Source organism: Diceros bicornis, chromosome 12, assembly GCF_020826845.1.
Source record: "Diceros bicornis minor isolate mBicDic1 chromosome 12, mDicBic1.mat.cur, whole genome shotgun sequence".
NCBI classification, from domain to species: Eukaryota; Metazoa; Chordata; class Mammalia; order Perissodactyla; family Rhinocerotidae; genus Diceros; species Diceros bicornis.
In genome coordinates, this window is record NC_080751.1 from 65,507,981 (window position 1) to 65,526,736 (window position 18,756).

The 18,756-nt window shown below is 36.3% G+C and overlaps 1 protein-coding gene across 1 annotated transcript in view; it reads left to right on the forward strand.

The window, feature by feature from the left end:
• NBAS (NBAS subunit of NRZ tethering complex) overlaps positions 1-18,756 on the forward strand; it is a 328,999-nt gene that overhangs the window by 7,158 nt on the left and 303,085 nt on the right. The window contains exons 5-8 of the mRNA XM_058551762.1: positions 60-107; positions 4,612-4,655; positions 16,699-16,832; positions 18,039-18,172. Coding sequence (XP_058407745.1) covers positions 60-107; positions 4,612-4,655; positions 16,699-16,832; positions 18,039-18,172 — 360 coding nt within the window. The remainder of the gene's footprint in view (positions 1-59; positions 108-4,611; positions 4,656-16,698; positions 16,833-18,038; positions 18,173-18,756) is intronic.

Genomic DNA, 18,756 nt, shown 5'->3' on the forward strand with positions numbered 1-18,756 from the left:
TGAAGACTGCTTCAAATATTCATATAGAATTTTTTTTATCTCTTTCTCCCCAATGAAAGCAATGGAAAACTTTTGGCTGCTGTTCAAGATCAGTGTGTGGAGATCAGGTAATTGTTAATATTATTCATATTCAGAATTTCCCTTGAGAAAAATTTTACTTGATTTATGGGAATTAGGATTTTTAAAGGGGACAACAACAAAGAAACACATAGAGACAGAGATTGGATTGGTGGTTACCAGAGGGGAAGTGGGGAGGGAGGAGGCTGAAAGGGATAATTAGGCACATGTGTGTGGTGATGGATTGTAATTAGTATTTGGGTGGTGAACATGAGAACATGATGTAATCTGTGCAGAAATAGAAGTATAATGATGTACACCTGAAATTTATACAATGTTATAAACCAATGTTACCACAATTAAAAAAAAAGGATTTTTAACGGGGATATATTTAAAGGGATTTTACTGTTAACTCACATAATTGTGTGAGGTATCAAACACCAACTTATGCCAATTAAAGAGTGAAGGATACTTTCTCGGAGTAGCATGTTCTGCTTGCTTAGATCACTCTGCTGTGTCCTGAGAAATTTTACTTTCTCAGAAGACAAGGCATATCTTCTAGAACTCTGGAAATCACTTTTGTTTGACTAGTTACTACTAAGTCAGCTAAGCAGATGCTCAGGAAGATATTAAAAAAGTAGGGGCTGCTTTGCTCTGTTGACGTAAAGTTATAGATGGAATATGGGTCTGCAAAAGACCAAGGTTACATATTACTTGAGACCAGTGATATTCTCTCTTCTCTTGAGACATTCAGTGGTATTACATACACATCTAGAAGATTTCTCAAGATTTCCATGTAGTTCTGTGTAGTTTATTTTTAAGTGATATGTCAGTTGTGAAAGAAATAGCAATAATAGCAGCTAACTCAGAAAAACTAGTTCATGTTTTGGGAAATTAGCAACAGCAGACTAAACATATTATACCTCTATAAGACTACTCCTTTCTCTAGGCAAGGCCAATCTCTTGGTTCTTAAAAAAATAAGCAATGAGGCATAAATTTCAAGATGCCTAGATACCAGTCAAAAGTTTTTTCTGCCACTTCATTATTCTTGACTAAAAATAGTATTAATGAGCATTCAGTTGTTATCACACTGGTCTTAGCTTTCTGTTTGTGAAGTTTCTTTCTTTTTCCGTTTATCTAAACAGAACTGGACCCTTCAGCTTTTTGGGGAGTAGACAGATGGTTTGCCCCCATTGGGGCATTGACTTCAGATGGGGAGGCTTTGTGATCCTTCTTAAAACCATCAGGACAGAAATGATTGGCAATAATGACATCCTTTCAAAACTACATTGCTTAATTTGGCATGGCTTTAATAGACAGGTCCCTCAGTTTTAACAGCATCAGTAAACATCAAGTTGGCACAATATTTGAACTTGCATTCTTCATAGAAATGGGCTAGCACTTCCTATTCTATTTGTTGCAGTTAACTGAAATGTGTCTTTTTGAGAAATGTGCTCATGATGTGACTTCTTTATAAACAGCAGTTAATAGTCAAAATTTGCATCTTTTTCCCATGAAATGAGAACATTAATAGAATGATTTTAGGTGTTAGGGTCAGAATGTGCAAGTGGGGATGGGATTGATATTTAGGCCTATGAAGGAGAGTTTGACTAAGGGTTTCTGGAATTTGTTAATAAAAATGTTGATGAAAAGAATAAAAAGAAAAATTATTTGCTTTTATAAAAGAATTTGCTACTGGATTTTTGAGTGTAAAATAATATTTGTAAAACTTATATCCAATTCTTTAGGAATTCACTCATGTATTTGAGATTAGGTGGTGAGGGGAGATTTTTGGGCAACAGAAGTGATGCTCATCAAGATCTTATTAATCTGGTCTGTAATCTGCAAAAGCTTTATGACATTAGTATAACTAAAGACTCTTATATGGTGAAGAGTCAGCTCCACCAGGAAGCCTTTCAGGAACACACTCCCTATGGATTCCCCCTCCCCTCATTGGTTAGGTGCCAATCCTTTATTTCTTGTATTAATGAACACATTATTATACTTAATGATGAGAAGATAATGTGAACAATGATGAGCACTGTTTTAAGTGCTTTACATGTGTTAACTCATTTAATCCTTGCTGAAACCCTGCGAGGTAGGTTTTGCTGTTTTTCTCCGTTTTCGAAATGAGGAAGCTGGCACAACGTGGTTCAGTAACTCGCCTAAGGATTTGAAATCAGCCATCTGAGATTCAGTGTTTATGCTCTTAATCACAAGTCAATACTACCTTTTGATCATGTTGTTTAGCCATATATGCTTGTATGTGGGTTTCCCGCAGTATATTTAGGGCCACTGCTTTGCACAATTCCAAGGTGTGCCATTTACCTAAAACTCCATGTGAATGGCATTTGGAGTCTGCAGTTCCGATTATACTGTGTTCCTTGGAGGCAGGGACTGTCCTTTTTTTCTAGCACTGTATATTTCCTTGAACATAATAGGTGCTTAGTTTATGTTTGATGAATAAGTGGGGTGTTTGCATGTGGAATAGGGGAAGCATCCAGTATTCAGTAAATATTTGTTGATTGGACTAGAAAATGAAAGATAATTCTGGTGTCTGGGATCGTTAGTTGATATTAGGAAGCAGTTATAAATAGGAAATGGTTTTTGAGGAAAAAAAGGAAAAGCTGAAACACACTTTGTTTTAGGAGACAGCTCTGCCTTTTGCAGGATAGTACTAGGGCTGCTGTTCCCCAACCTTGTTTTGTAGTGAATGGCAAAGGCCTCTGATCACTTGCTCTAATATGGCATAGTTAACCTGCTGTGTGTGGGGCTCGCATGGATAAAAAATGACTTGTTGTGAATTGCTAATTTAATTTGTAATTTGGCAGTAGTTACAGATTATAAGTGACAAATATGTTTCCTTTTTTCCTAAATAGTGAAGTAATAATTTCTCATGATTATGGCTGTTATAAATATGGGAACTAATTAGAAACCAGCACAGAATACAACAAAAAGCATTAAAATAAGGGACTCTTATAAAAAAGGCACCCTTCCAAATATGCTTAACAATTTTAAGTGAATAAATTCTGTAAAGTTTTGTCAAAACCAAATTTATATCTCCCTCCCCTCCACTTCCCCAGCAAAAAGAGCAACTATTATTTGTGATTATATTAAGGATGAAAGTAATGAACATTTACTTAGGTCTAGTTCTTGCTAATTTGTACGTAATGTCTCATTTAATGCTTTCCCTAAGTTTTGAAGTTGCTATTACCCATCCTATTTTATTGAAAGGAAAACGAAACTCATATTGAATATTTTGTCCAGGTTACACAGAGAGAGCTGAACTTAGGTCAGCTTTACTTCAAAGACCATGTTTTTTCTGCTCTATTCTATTTGGAGTCTAAACACTCCAATTTCTTGAAGAAATTTATTTCTGTGTATATAATTGGCTTTTGTCATTATATAACATTTTAATAAATGGCTAGAAATATTAAAGTCTTTAAAATTTGTTTTTAAAGTAATGCTTAGTCATTTTACAAATATTATAAAATACAGTTAAGTATTTAAAAAAGAAGAACTGCAAAGTACCTATAGTATATAGAATATAGAATTATATTCTTCTATCCAGACTTATCTGCTCTTAACATGTTGGTATATGTTCTTTGAAACTTTTCTCTGTAAGTATGTGTGTGTGTGTATGTAATATATTTATATATATGTAGTAGAATGATACTGAACATTCTCTTTAAACCTTTTTTCTTGATAACTTGAAAATTAATACATTGTGAACATCTTTCCATGTCACAGATAGTAATTGCATGTTTCATTGAGGGTATATAGATTTATTTCATTGAGGGCATATAGCAAAATCTAATAATCTCCTTATACTGGGTGTATTTTTCTCTTTCATAAATTAGGCTGTATTAATTTCCTTGATATCTGTATATATCTGTAATGATTTCCCAAGGATAACTTTATAGGAGGTGAATTGCTGGATCGGATGCTATGGACATTAAAGGTTTGGATAATTGTTACTACATTATTTTTCAGGTGGTTTACCAATTTTCGTTTTTGAACATAAAATAATTATACTATGCTGGTATATATTTCAAGATCACAGATTTTAAATAGGTCACTGATATAGATATGGTCACCTATTAAAACTATTTGATTTATTAAAACAAGACTTTTTTACCTACGTGATTAAACTTTGTAATATGATATAGACCAGTAGTTCTTAACCAGGATCAATCTGTGGAGCTTTAAAGAATATATTTGCTTGGGCCTCATCCCAGATTTACTGAATCGGAACCTTTGGGGATGGGAGCCAAGCATCTCTATTGTATTAAAAGACCGTGTTTAAACTCACTATGCTTGTATCACTGTATTCCTGGTGTAGCTCTGTTTCTGGTAAAATAAAAAGATTGGAAGAAAACATTGTCACCAGTGAAAGGGTCTTATTTGAGGCACAAAACCATCTTTATGAGAGAAGGAATGATTTAATGTTGTGTAGAAAAATTGTCTAGTCTATAGTGTTTGTGGTGTTTTATGGTACTACACAATAGTGTTTTTATGGTAAAGCTATTGTCTTAATTTTACACATTTTGCAGGTCTGCAAAAGATGAATTTACATCTATTATTGGGAAATGTCAAGGTAAGAGTTTCCAAAATATTTAAAAAATGAAAATCTCAAATCTGCAGTGGTTAACAATATTTCTTAAAAGTCAGAATAGATATTAAATATTTATTAACAAGTATTATTATGACTTTAATAAAATAATTTTAAAACATCTTAATTGATTTCTCCTACTGCTTTAAATGTTTTGCTTTAAGGAGATATTTTTGTTTTGCGTTTTGGAGATATTTGAAATTGAAACTGGTTTTAAAAAGTCTAAACCAGTTTTGGGATAAAGTATTTGCACGTGTCTATAGTCTTTTATTTTGAATTCAATGCAGAAAAAAATATTTAGGTGTAAGGCAAGAGTTGGTCAGATATAGACTAGTAACAAAAGTCTGGGGTTTGATGATTCTTTGTTCTATTCAGCAAAAATTTACTAAGTATCATTTATCTATATGAACCCTTTTGCTGGGTACTAGGGGTATGATTGTGAGCAAAAAAACCTCATGAGGCACATAGACACTCAAATATCTAATTACAAACTTTGACAATTTTGGTGAAGGAAAAATACAGAGCACAGTGAGAGTTTAACCAGGGATGTGAGATGAGATTGTTGAGAAAAAGTGGCTTTTGGAAAGCAACCTTAATAATGAGAAGATGGGCGAGTGTTTCGATCTGCAGGAGCAGTGTTTGAAAAGGCAGGGGAAGCCTTGCAGGAGGATGATGATTAAGAGGGCGCTGTTAGGTAAATGCATCTAGTTCTTATGTTTTATTTAGAGGACCTGCAGTTCCATCTGTCTGACCTTGCGTTAGTTTAACAGTGTAGTAGTTGTAGGAATCATCATGATGATAATTATGGTCATTGTGATGATGACAAACATTTATAGTGTTCTTACTGTGTGCCAGGCACTGTATTTAGTGCTTTACATGCATTTTCTCATTTAACTGGAAGAAAGTGGTATACATGTTTTATCTTAAAGCAGCATTAGGGTAAAATAAATAATTGACAGTGAAAGAGAGCTAGGAGAAGGGAGGCATCGATAGTTTTGAAGTCTCCAAAATGATGGTAATACAGAAGATTCTACTAGCTCCCTGTGGTCTTAAGCTCCTTGTCAAATGCACCATTAGTGGCCTAGGGCTAGTTACCGTCTCATTCTCAGCCATTGAGATGTGTTCAGAAGATTGAAGATCAAACGTTTTAAAAATGTTTTGAGTTCCCATATAAATGGTGATAATTAATTTTATTAGTATATCAGAATCATTATTCTTACACAATTCCATATATACTAGTGGATAAGGTAGTAATAGAATTCTCATGGAGTTATCTTTACACATAATATATATGGTAACTTAAAAGCAAGTGTAAAACTTTCTACATATTTATATAAACTTATCTCCCCTTGTTCTAGTCTGTTCCTTCTGCTCTGTTCCTTGGATGGTCAGTGGTACCGTTATCTGTACCAAGCCAGGAATCTAGATATTGTCTTCTCTTCTTCTTTGTTCTCTCCTTTCCTTCTTTCTTTCTTTGACCAGTATTTATCAAGCTGCCACTGTGTGCCGGGCACTATCCTAGGCCCTATATGTACAGTGAGGAATAAGATATAGGCTACTTAGATTTAAGGGTTTACAGCCCATCAAGGATGAGAGCAATAAATAATTCATTGGAATTGTACTGAGTGATCCAGTGGAGAAGCATCATCTTTAACTTAACTTCACTACATCCTGGGAATCTGTTTAAATGGCTCCTGCCTCCAACTTTTGTACTTCAGCCATCACAGCCCTACTTCAGGCTCTTATCGTTTTTTTCTTGGTTTCTTGCAATCTCTTGACAAGATTTTCTTCTATATGCCCTTCATTAATTCACACTGTACACTGCTTGCCAAATTGGTTAATCTTAAATGAAAATTCTCTCAGGTTACCCTTCAAATTGGCTCCTTTGCTTTCTAGATATGTAACCTTAGACAAGTTACTTTACCTCTCTGAGCCTCAATTATCTGTAATATGGGCATAATTTTATAGATTGGGTTGGGGAAAAATTATATGAGCTAATATGTGTAAAGCTTTTAGCATAATGTCTGATACACACTAAGTATTTAGGCAACATTAAGCTATTATTATTATTACTACTAGTAGTAGTAGTACTGTTATTCCGCCTGTAATCTTTCCATTGTTTGCCACTGACCTTGGAGTACAGTTCATATTCTCTAATTCAGGACGTAAGCCTTTCACTGTCTGCCTGTCTGTCCTGTAGGAGCCCCCTCCCGTATGTCCTGTCTACTACAAAGCGGCTTGCAGTTTTCCAACCCCGTCGTGCTTTTCATGCTTTGGTACAGATATTCCTTTTGCCTGGAAGCTCCCACCTTTATATTTAATTAATCAGTCCTGCATATTTAAGTTCAAGCATCAGCTTTTTTGGGAAACCTTTCTTCCCTGCCCTCTTCATCATTTGTGTTTCTGTCTTAATGTTTCCCTAGGACTTGTTTGTACCTGTATCACCACACTTGGCCTAATTTACTTTCCTTTTTAATTGTTGGTTTGCTTGTCTGATTCCCAGTTAGATTGTAACTTTTTTGAAGGCAGGGCTCCTGTCTTACTCAAGTTTTTTTTTATTCCTAGTGCCTAGCATGGTGTCTGACACGTAGTAGGAACACAATTTTTGACCCTGTTGAGTGGGTAATGGCGCTTGGGAACTATTAAAATGATTTTTATGAATGAATGTGTGAACAAAGTATATTTGCCTATTTCCTGTAAGTTAATTTTAGAAATTCATAAGTGTATATATACTTATTATATATAATATTTTGTATATATTATACTTATATATAAATTTATGGATAATTGTCATGATATTCATATTTTTTATTCATAGTGTACACAAATGTATATACATACCACAAATGGAACAGTAAGAGTAGATAAGAAGCCCTGTTTGCTTGGTGTCCTTTTGAGAATAATAGAAAAGAGTAGTGTTTGTGAATTTCTAAAGCTTGGGACTCTAGCATTTTCTGAATTTACTTTCTATAGTTTCCCCACCAATGTTTATTAAAGTAGACCAGACCTGGCTTAAATAATGGAAAAAGATCAAGAAGTTCCCAGAAGAATAATTCGGGGATGTTCAACTACCGTTTTCCCAGTGTTGCCCTTTATTGGGTGAGGGCTTGGAGAGCCTGGAGTGGGCTTCTGGGAAGCGTGCTCAGTATGCTAGAGCGATTCAGACATACAGGGTCTTTTTGAGCTTTGACATTAGACACCTGCTCTTAACCAGTAAGTAAGCTGAGAAATCTACAAGTTAACATGAAAATGGGACACTTACCCCTTCTGTATTTCACACAAAGTATAATATTTGTTAGAGTTTTTAGTGTGTACAGTTAATGTGGCAGCATAGATGAGATAATAGTGCTTTGAGAACTAATGTTTTATTTTGTTGGCTTCTGAATGTGTGAATTTATGACCTTAATGCTGCATTAATGGCTTCTTTCCATTTCAGATAATGTGAGGTAATGATCATTTGCTTATTATCTGACTCATCTTTATGGGAATAACTCTCATATGCCAAATGATACGTCATGTGTATACCTGGAGAAAAGGAGCCAGATTGTTGTTAATGCATTTTTGAAACTACATATTGCAGAGTCTGCAAACTGAAATAGGAGCTATTTGGTTCCACTTTGATATTTTTCAGTTATTGTTTTATAAAATATATGCCATTTGAGGATGTTTTAAATGTGGATTAAACTTGTTTTGGCTCTTTTGCCAGGCTATAAATAGTAATTCAGTCTTCTCTTTCTATCTTGAATGGTGACCTAAAAATAACACATGGAATTAGACTTTTTTAGAGCTGTACTATGTTAATCAGCAGATTTTTCTCTTATTTCTGACTTTGAGATACTATAAACTAGAGCTTCCTAATGCTAACTAGCTGCTTCCCTGTGGTAGGTGTGCTGAGATCCCATCAGCCCTTCAGTGGCCCAGTGGGCCCTATGACAGCCCAAGCTGAGACTGGTTGCCTCTGGTTTCCAGCAGCTTCATCAGTTTACCCTTAGGTGCCATACAAACATGATTTTCCATGTGTGTCTTGACATGAAAAAGGTTGGGAAGCATCGACTATTTGAAGCACCTAGATTTTGAAATGATATTTCATTCTAGAACTGTGATTCAAGAGCCTCAGATTATTTGATAACTATGTTTCCCTCTGTATTTTTAGAGAAAAAAAATTTTTGTGGTTGAAAAAATAATATACATTCTTAGTAAAAACTTGAGAAACTAATAATGAGCAAAAAGTAGAAAGTAAAAATAAATACACCGGGCCGGCCCCGTGGCTTAGCGGTTAAGTGCGCACGCTCTGCTACTGGTGGCCCAGGTTCGCATCCCGGGCGCGCACCGCCGCACCACTTCTCCGGCCATGCTGAGGCCGTGTCCCATATACAGCAACTAGAAGGATGTGCAACTATGACATACAACTATCTACTGGGGCTTTGGGGGGAAAAAAAGGAGGAGGATTGGCAATAGATGTTAGCTCAGAGCTGGTCTTCCTCAGCTAAAAAAGGAGGATTAGCATGGATGTTAGCTCAGGGCTGATCTTCCTCACAAAAAATAAATAAATAAATAAATAAATAAATAAATAAATACGCCGTCCAGAGATAAGTGCTATTAACATTTTATTATCTGTTCTTTCAGACATTTTTCTGTAAGTACCTGTTAACTATTATAGGTATGTTCCATGAAAGTAAAATGTTTTATAATATGCTTTCTTCACTTAAAGATAGGTTTTTAAGTCTTTTAGGTTGACATTTAAGAAGAACTTTTTCTTTTTTGATCTTCTTTACTGGATAACATACTAGATGTTAGGACATAGGTCTCCCAATTACCCAGATCATCCAGAAAGTGCCTGTAAATTTGATCTCTGAGCAGTAAGCAACTCAGTGTTGTACTTGATTCTACAAGCAAGGTAGAACCATCATTAGGGCTTTGTGCAGATAATTGTGTATAACATAGGCAGCAGATTATTGCATCTATGTTCACGAGGATATTGGTTTGTAGATTTTTTTTGGTAATGTATTTCTGGTTTGGTGTTGGAGTAGTGCTGGTCTCAAAATATGAGTCGCCAAGTGTTCCTTTCCTTTTTGTTTCCTCAAGAGTCTGTGTAGAATTGGAATTATTTCTTCCTTGAATGTTTGATAGAATTCATCAGTGAAACTTGGAGTTTTCTTTGTAAATAGGTTTTTAATTCCTAACTAAATTTTTAAAAATAGATTACAAAGCCTTTTAAATTTTCAGTTTCCTCTTGTTTCAGTTTTAGTTTTTCATGGAATTTTCCTGTGAAGTGTAGAGTATATTGGCTTAAAGTTGTTTATAATATTATTGTGTCTTCAGTATTCCCTTATTACTGTCTGTCAGATCCGTACTGATGTCCTCTCTGATTCTTGGTGTTGGTAATTTGTGTTCTCTCTCTTTTCTCTTGATCAGTCAGGCCAGAGTTTTATCACTTTATTAATTTATTCTTCAGTAAAAAAACTTCAGATTTTGATTTCTCTTTCTATTGTTTGTTTTCTTTGATTTTTGCTTTTATCTTTATTATTTCCTACTAGGTTTAATTTGCTCTTATTTTTCTTGATGGAAGATGGAAGTTTAGATCATTGACTTTAAACCTTTTTTCTTTTTTTCTATGGGCATTTAAGCCTGTTCTAATATAAGCATCTTTTTGTTACTGGTATCTAATTTAATTCTGTTGTGGTCAAAGAACATGTACAGCATGATTTTAACCTTTTAAATTTATCGAGGCTTGATTTATGGCCCAGTGTATGGTCTGTCTTCATGAATCAAATTCTTTTAAAAGAATTCTTTTAAAGTAATTTAATTAAAAGAATGTAAAAGAATTTGATTCTTGGGTATGGTGCAGTTATTGGGTATAGTGTTTTATAAATGTGAATTACATTGAGTTAAGTGTCAGAGCTGTTCAAATTTTTATATCCTTACTGGTTTTCTCTCTAGTTGTACTGAGTTTTGTTCTGGGGGTAAGTTAATTTCTTTGTGAATCAGCTTAATTTTTTTTTTTAAACTTTATTTATTTATTTTTCCCCCTAAAGCCCCAGTAGATAGTTGTATGTCATAGTTGCACATCCTTCTAGTTGCTGTATGTGGGACGAGGCCTCAGCATGGCTGGAGAAGTGGTGTGTTGGTGCATGCCGGGGATCCGAATCCGGGCCGCCAGTAGCGGAGCGCGTGCACTTAACTGCTAAGCCACGGGGCTGGCCCAGCTTAATTTTTTAAGGCTTATTTTTTTTTTTTTAGTTGAAGTATAATTGACATACAGTATTCTATTAATTTTTAAGGATTGTAAGATACGGTTTAAAATAGCTTTTACTTTAGGGTTAGATTAGTCCTCCTTTAAGGTGAGGCCTTTCTGAGATCTCTTAATGCTCAGAGTGTTCAGTGAAGTCTCTCCACTATGACTGGGTGGATCAAACATTTCCAAATCCTCTCCAAGCTCTGGTGGTTGTTTTTCCCTGATACTTATCTTTTCCTTGGCCTTGTAGAATCTCTCTGTGTGTCTGCAGCTTTGTGTTTGGCCAAAGACCCAAGGCTTCCTCTCTGCAGACTTTTTTTTTATTTTTATTTTTATTATTTTTTTTGTGAGGAAGATCAGCCCTGAGCTCACATCTGATGCCAATCCAACTCTTTTTTCTGAGGAAGACTGGCCCTGAGCTAACATCCGTGCCCATCTTCCTCTACTTTATATGAGATGCCGCCACAGCATGGCTCGACAAGCTGTGCGTCGGTGCGCGCCTGGGATCTGAACCTGCGAACCCCGGGCCGCTGCAGCGGAACGCGCACACGTAACCGCTTGCGCCACTGGGCTGGCCCCCTCTCTGCAGACTTTTAAAGCTTCTTTTCAGCTTCACTTCTCTCTGGAATGCTGCCTTGCAAATTCTAGTCAGCTCAGCTCAAACTCCAGTCTTGACCTCCTCAGTTCAGTGAGACTTCCATGTCCTGTTGGGCGTCCTTCATGCATCGAGGTCCAGAAAGTGTTTACTGGCAGAAAGCAGGGGTGGTCCTGGGGCTCCCCTCATTTGTTTCCCTTCTCCCAGTGATCACAGTCTTGTACTGCCTGTAGAATAACATCTGAAATCAGTTCTTTGACATATTTTTCTTTTATGGTGGGAGGCCTAGTCTGACAGTAGTTAAGTACTGTTTTTTTTTTTTTTTAAAATTACAAAAGCAGTACAAATTCAAACAATACGGAAGTAGAAAAAGTAAAAAAAAAAAAGTCTATCTTTTCTCTTAGAACTTATATTGATGATTTAATATAAAACCTTCTGTGCTTATATGAACCTATATATACATGGATTGAGTTTTTTTCTTTAACAAAACGAGATCATCCTATAGAGTTTGTTCTCTACCTTGCTCCCACACTTAACTGTATTGATGAAGGCTTTCCCTTCATTGTGTACAGATGCATTGCAATCTTGTAAATGTGGCCACAGTATTCCATCGTAAGAATGTGAACCACATTTTATTTATCTGTGTCCCCTCTTGATAGAAATTTAGGTTGTTTACCGTGGCTTGGTTTCTTCCTTTCTCTTAGCCATCTCTGTCCCCTTCTCCCTCTAACAGTACTGAAAAAGACATCCTGTTTGTCTTTGGGTGTAGTATTTAAATGTGATAGCTACTGCTATATTTCCTTCCAGAAAATTTTACCTATTTATACAACCATGAAAAGGGTGTGATTGAAGCCTTTTCTTTTCTCCATTGTCAGCACCGTATGTTACCTAATTTTAAAAATATTCATCAGGTTGACAGACAAAGGGAGAAAAGCATCTCGTTTTCAATTTGCATATCTTTAGTTATTAGGTAGAACATATGTTAAGTGGGTATTTTTATTTTTTTGTGACTTGTTAGATCATATCCTTTTGCCTATATTCTTCTTAGAGTACTTGACTTTTTCTTCTTGGTTTGTAGTATTTCTATATAGTATGAATGTTAACCCTTTGTCGTATATGTTGCAAATATTTTTACCCAACTGATTTGTCCTTTAAATTTGTTACAGTGTCTTTTTTCCCATGGAACTTTTTTTTTTTGGTAACTGCATTTGTCATTTTTTTCCCTTTATAACTTCAGGGCTTCTTATCATGCTTAGACCGTTCTTATTCTAGGATTGTAAAATTTTTCTCATGTCTTCTACTGACGTTATTATTTCAAACATTTAAATATTTAGCTTCTCTGCATATCTCTCTAGCTCTGCTAGTTTGCTCTTGCTCACTGGTTCTTGATTTAAAAATGAAAGAATGTATATGAGAGATTGTTCATTGAACCCTTCATTTTGTAAATGGAGAAACTACACCTTGGCAGTCTCCCTAAGGTCACACCCAGTTGTTTTATGGCAGCTGAGAATAAAACCTAGTTTTCCTTAATTTGTAAATCTTTTCCCATTTCCATTTCTAATTTGGGTAAATGAGCACTGGATTAAAGTGTATTCCTTTGACATTTGAATGCCTGTTATGTATCACCAGAGTACTGGGCATTGGTGATAAAGTTATGAACAACATGGACACAGTACCTGACATTTGGAACTTACAGTTTAATGAATAAGGCAGAGAATAAAAAGTAGATAAAGAAATGTGTAATTATTATGTGGGATAAGAGCTGTGAAGGAAATGAAATTGGAATGGTGGAGAATAATGGGGCCTTGAGGCTACTTAGGATGATCAGAGAATGCATCCTAAGGAAGAGATATTTAAATTGAGATCTGAAAGATGAAAACGAGCCAGGGAAGTGTTCAGGGAAAGGGTTCCAGGCAAAGAAAACAGCATTGACAAAAGCTCTGAGGTGGAAAAGAGCTTGGCAGCTGGACAGGTTGAAGGGGCTGCAATTGGTCAAGGTGTGCGGGTGTAAATCATTTCACCGTGACCGCGGCAGTTGTCAGAATTGCTGGTTAACTTGACCACCAGCCTGTTTGAATTCTTTTCAGACAGCTCCATTTACACTTGCTCTGTAGAAATCTGTACTGTTCGTTCCTCTTCAAAACCACACAGGCAGCTGGAAAAATCCAGTGATAAAGTCTTTATTTGCACATTGTTATGTGAAATCTTATCTTGTAATGAAAACATATCTTTATCTGGGTCAAAACACATGCTGAGTTTTCCGGAGCTACTGGTTATAACTAGAAGTAATAGTAAAAACAAATCCCTTTCAGATAGAGCTTATTTCAGACAGATACAGAGTGTAGTGCATAAATCTATTTATCCTATCAACATGAAATAAGAGGAAAATCCTGTTATCACTGCTAAAACGGTAATAATGGAAAATGTTGCTGTGTTTCTGTAGCACATGAATATTTTCCAGGGCATTAAGTTGTTTGTCCTCTTGCTGGTGTTTATGTAGCATCTGTGTATATGTGGGTCTTGTGTTATTTTTTTGTGCCTATGTTTACTTCCAAGTTTGACTTTTTCTTTTTTTGGCTATCTGAAGACAGAACTGATCTTTTTCTTTATTTTATTCCCTTTTTTTTTTTTTTTTTTTTTGGTAAGGAAGATCAGCCCTGAGCTAACATCTATTGCCAATCCTCCTCTTTTTTGCTGAAGAAGATTGGCCCTGCGCTACCATCCATGCCCATCCTCCTCTATTTTATATGGGACGCCGCCACAGCATGGCTTGACAAGCTGTGCGTCGGTCTACCCTTGGGATCTGAACTCACGAACCTTGGGCGGAACGGGCAAACTTAACCGCTATGCCACCGGGCTGGCCCTATTCCCATTTTGTAAAAATTGCTTTTCCAGAGTATATACAGTTTCTTGTTAGGCTTTAATAAAATCCGCTAGACCCTCCTATGGTCAAGAGCCTCTCTTGGATTTTTTTTGCATTCTTTTTACCTGTTGGTAATAGTCAAAATGATGAAACTGATTGACATCTGGTATACTTTCCCCATATACAGAACATATATTACACATATTACAGAGAGAAGAGGAAAGTCTGAATTTTACAGTACCTCTTTTAGGTGGAGGGAAGTTATAGTTTAATTGTTTGGTAGTCCTTGAGGGATGGTAAACCCTTCCCATTACCTTGCCCTGTTAATATAGATTTTACTGAGAAATTTAGGCTTCACTCTTTAGTGAAACATTAATCACTTTCTGTTTCAGGTCCTGGGATGGCAATGTTGAGTAAGACATTGTCTCTGATTACAAGGAGCTTGGAGACTTGTGGGGGATATAGTTATGTAAACAACATAATATGATGTGATAAATGCTCTGAAAGACTTTCAACAGCATGTTTGGGGACACAGGTAGGAGAGCAGTCAGTTTTGAAGAATGTCAAGGAAGGAGGAGGTAACAGTTTGTTACCACAGGTTGTGGTAACAAACAAGAACCCTCTCTAATATTGGAGATGAACATTCTAGGTGGAGGCAGCAATGTGTATGAAGGACACAGAGACTCGAGTGTGCATGGTTTGCTTATTTGCCAGGTGGTTATGTTATTGGTGGGTTATTAGATGTGTGATGGAGGAAGTGATGGGAGGTGAAACTGAAAAGCTATGATGGGGCCATTTGTGAAGGGCCTTTCATGTGCATGGAGGAGTTTAGACTTGATGTTGTTGGAAATGGAGAACCATCAGGGATTTTAAAGCAGCAGAAGGATGTGATCTGTTTTTTTTTTTCTATTTTAGGAAGATATCTTCGAACAGTATTGAGGAAGGCTTAGAAGGGAAGAGACTGAAGGTAGGAAGGAAGACTAGTTAGGAGGCTGCTGTTCGAGTCTAAGCAAGAGATGATGAAGCCTGAGCTGGGATATAGCAGAGCAATAGAGAGAAGGCGATACATTTCAGAAACGTTCTGAGGCAGTCCTAAGGCTAAGTCCAAGCTGTAACTGAGAGGCAGTGTGCTGTAAGGCGTCACGCACTGTGTGGGAGGCAGGACACTTAGGCTCTGGGCTTTGTTCTGCTCGTGACTCACAGTGTCATCTGAAGTCCCCTACCCGTTTGGAATTCTTATTGGTCAAGGGGAGGCACTGGTCCTACCTGTCTCTTCAGTTCTGGGATTCTAATAAGGGGAAACTGAAGCAAACAAAATATCAAAAACCTCCAGCAAACCTGACACAGTTTAGAGTTTCACAGTCCCTTTTTCTTTTGCAGCTGTTAGTCTTTCTCTCTATTTTTGTACTGAAAAATTCAGAACAGAAAAAAATATAGGTTTGGATTATTGTTTTTTTTTTCCTCTGTTGAGGAAGATCGGCCCTGTGCTAACATCCATTGGCAGTCTTCCTCTTTTTTTTTTTTTTTGGCTTGAGGAAGATCAGCCCTGAGCTAACATCTGTGCCAGTCTTCCTCTATTTTGTATATGGGACGCCGCCACAGTGTGGCTGATGAGTGGAGTAGGTCCACGCCCAGGATCTGAACCCTTGAACCCGGGCCGCCAAAGTGGATCATGTGGAACTTGAACCACTTGACCACGGGGCTGGCCTGAGTTTTGGATTATTAAGGTGTTGATTATTAACATCTTACAATTGTGTAATTGACTAAGAACAGTTCTTGATTCACTTGCCTAATATATTTATATAATATACATATGTATGTGTGTGTGTATATATATGTGTATATATATATATGGATTTCTCTTTCTAATACTGTGTCAGTATAATCCTGCTTTGTATTTCCTTGGCATCTATATTTGCTATGTTTAAAAGACCTCAGTGGAAATCTTCGTTTTTTTGCTTATAGAAGAGCTCAACTCATTGGATTAGAATTATTTTCTACCCATTCTCTGTGCCTTTGATCTCTCTTAATTTTATAAGTATTGTGAAGTATATTATTACCCAGCCTTTAACAGCCTAGGACATGCTTAGCATTCAACAGACCACTGGTGTCAGTGGGCTTTGCTTCTCAAGTAAGTGGGTCAGAGCTTGCTATGGTTTGTGTTTCCCCCTCTTACTTGAAATGGGTTTCTAGGAACTGTTCTTTTCTATTGAACTAAGGCATTAGAGGTCCTTAGGAGATGATGTAATATAGTTGAATATGTACTTTAGTTGCAGTAACGATAAGTGTTAACTATTTTATAATGTATTTTTAAAAGCACTTCTTTTCATTCTAGTTCCAAAAGACCCAAAACCCCAGTGGAGGCGTGTCGCGTGGAGTTATGATTGTACCCTGCTGGCCTATGCTGAAAGCACAGGAACTGTGAGGGTGTTTGATCTCATGGGAAGTGAACTCTTTGTTATTACCCCGGTATGTGCATACTTAAACTGATAATGTAGTTTTTTGACTGCCTTTCATGTATAGGTACCTGAATGAATGAATGTGACGAGCGAGGAAATATAAATATAAATCAGAATAATAAGTTGTGAACTTAAGATGATCAGAATCTAGAGATCTGTATGTGAAATAGTTATTCTTTGTATTTTATGGTGCACTATCCAGATGTTAATCCACCATTATTAAAACATGGTAGTGAGTACTAAATAGAGGTACAGAAAGCTGTTATAAAGTTCCAGTGAGGGAAAGAAGTCAGTGGGGCTGTCACAAGAGGAGTAGCTTCAAGAGCAGTTAGAATTTGTTACCCTGAAGGGGTTAGAAATTAGAGAGAGTGGAGAAAAAAATGAATGGTAGTAATAACTTGTATTTGTGCAGTGCTTTATAATTTATTAATGACTGATATATATTCTTATTTAATATTCACCACACCCTTTGAGTAGATTGGGTAGATTTTCGGGTAGACTCATTTTATAGTTTAGAGAACTGTAATTGAGAGGGAGTAAAATGACTTTTCCAGTGGCAATCCAGTTAGTGTCTCTTTTAGAAATCCACTGCTTTTTACTTCGCCTCCTCCTTCCTCAAATGAACAACATATAGGAGTAGGTAGAACACTGGTTCTGGCTGCATCTTAGAGTCACCCGAGAAGCTTTATAAAGAAAAGAAAAACAAAAGCAAAGCAAATTACTGGATTGCCCAGGCTCCACCCACAGAGAGTCTGACTTAATCGATCTGAGTGGGCCCTGGGCATTAATATTGTTTCAAGTTTTTCAGCTGATTCTGATGAGAAGCTAGGGATGAGAACCAATGATGTAGAGAATAATTTTTGTTCAGAGATAACGAGTGGAGAAACTTGAAAAATCGTGCATTGAGCTCATATTATGGAAGTCCTGGAGAACCAAACTAAAGAGGTTTAGATTACTGTTTTCTCGACTAGCACTGTCTAATAGATATGTGACCTATATATGCGATCACGTGTGTAATTTAAAATTTTCTAGTAGCTGCATTAAGAAGAGCTAATCATGGCTTGCCTGATTCTTCAGGATACAGATTAATTCCAGGGCTATTTTATTTAAAGTGCACCTGGCAAGGCCAGCGTCTCGGACATCCTCCAGTTACCTATACCTACAATAACTTCTATCTAGTATCTTTTCAGTAACTCAATCTCTCCCTCTTCTACAGGCGTCTAGTTTAGCAGGTGATTTGAGCTGTGCCATTGCTGGGCTGATATTTTTAGAGTATAAAGCAAGTGCGCAGTGGTCTGCAGAACTCTTGGTTATCAATTACCGAGGAGAACTTAGAAGTTACCTTGTAAGGTAAGAATATACTTTATTTGGGAAGTCCTATTTGAAATAATGTTTATTTCTCTGGATTAGTGTCAGATTTTGGTGTTTCTTTTTTTTATTTCAGCATTTTATTATGAAAAATTGCAAATATGTTAGAAAGGTTGAAAGAATTGTATAGTGAACACTCATATACCTCAACTTAAATTCTATAATTAGCTTTTTACTATAATTGCTATATCACATTTCTGTCCTTTCCTTTATCCAGCCATTAATCAATCTTATTTTTAATATATTTGTGTCAGTACTTAAATACTTTAGCATGCATATCATTAAGTAAAATTCGTTATTTGATTATAGTTTTCTTTCTTTTGAGATAAAATTTGCATACAACGAAATGCACAGGTCTTAAGTATATTAGCCAGTGAGTTATGACAAATTACATACACTTGTGCAATTCAAACCCCTATCAGGATACAGAACATGACCATCATTCTGGAAAGTTCCCTCATGCCTCTTCCCAGTACATCTCTGTCCACACTCACCCCCAGAGCAACTACTATCATTTTTTTTCCATCACAGATTAGTTTTACCTGTTCTAGTAATTGACATTAATG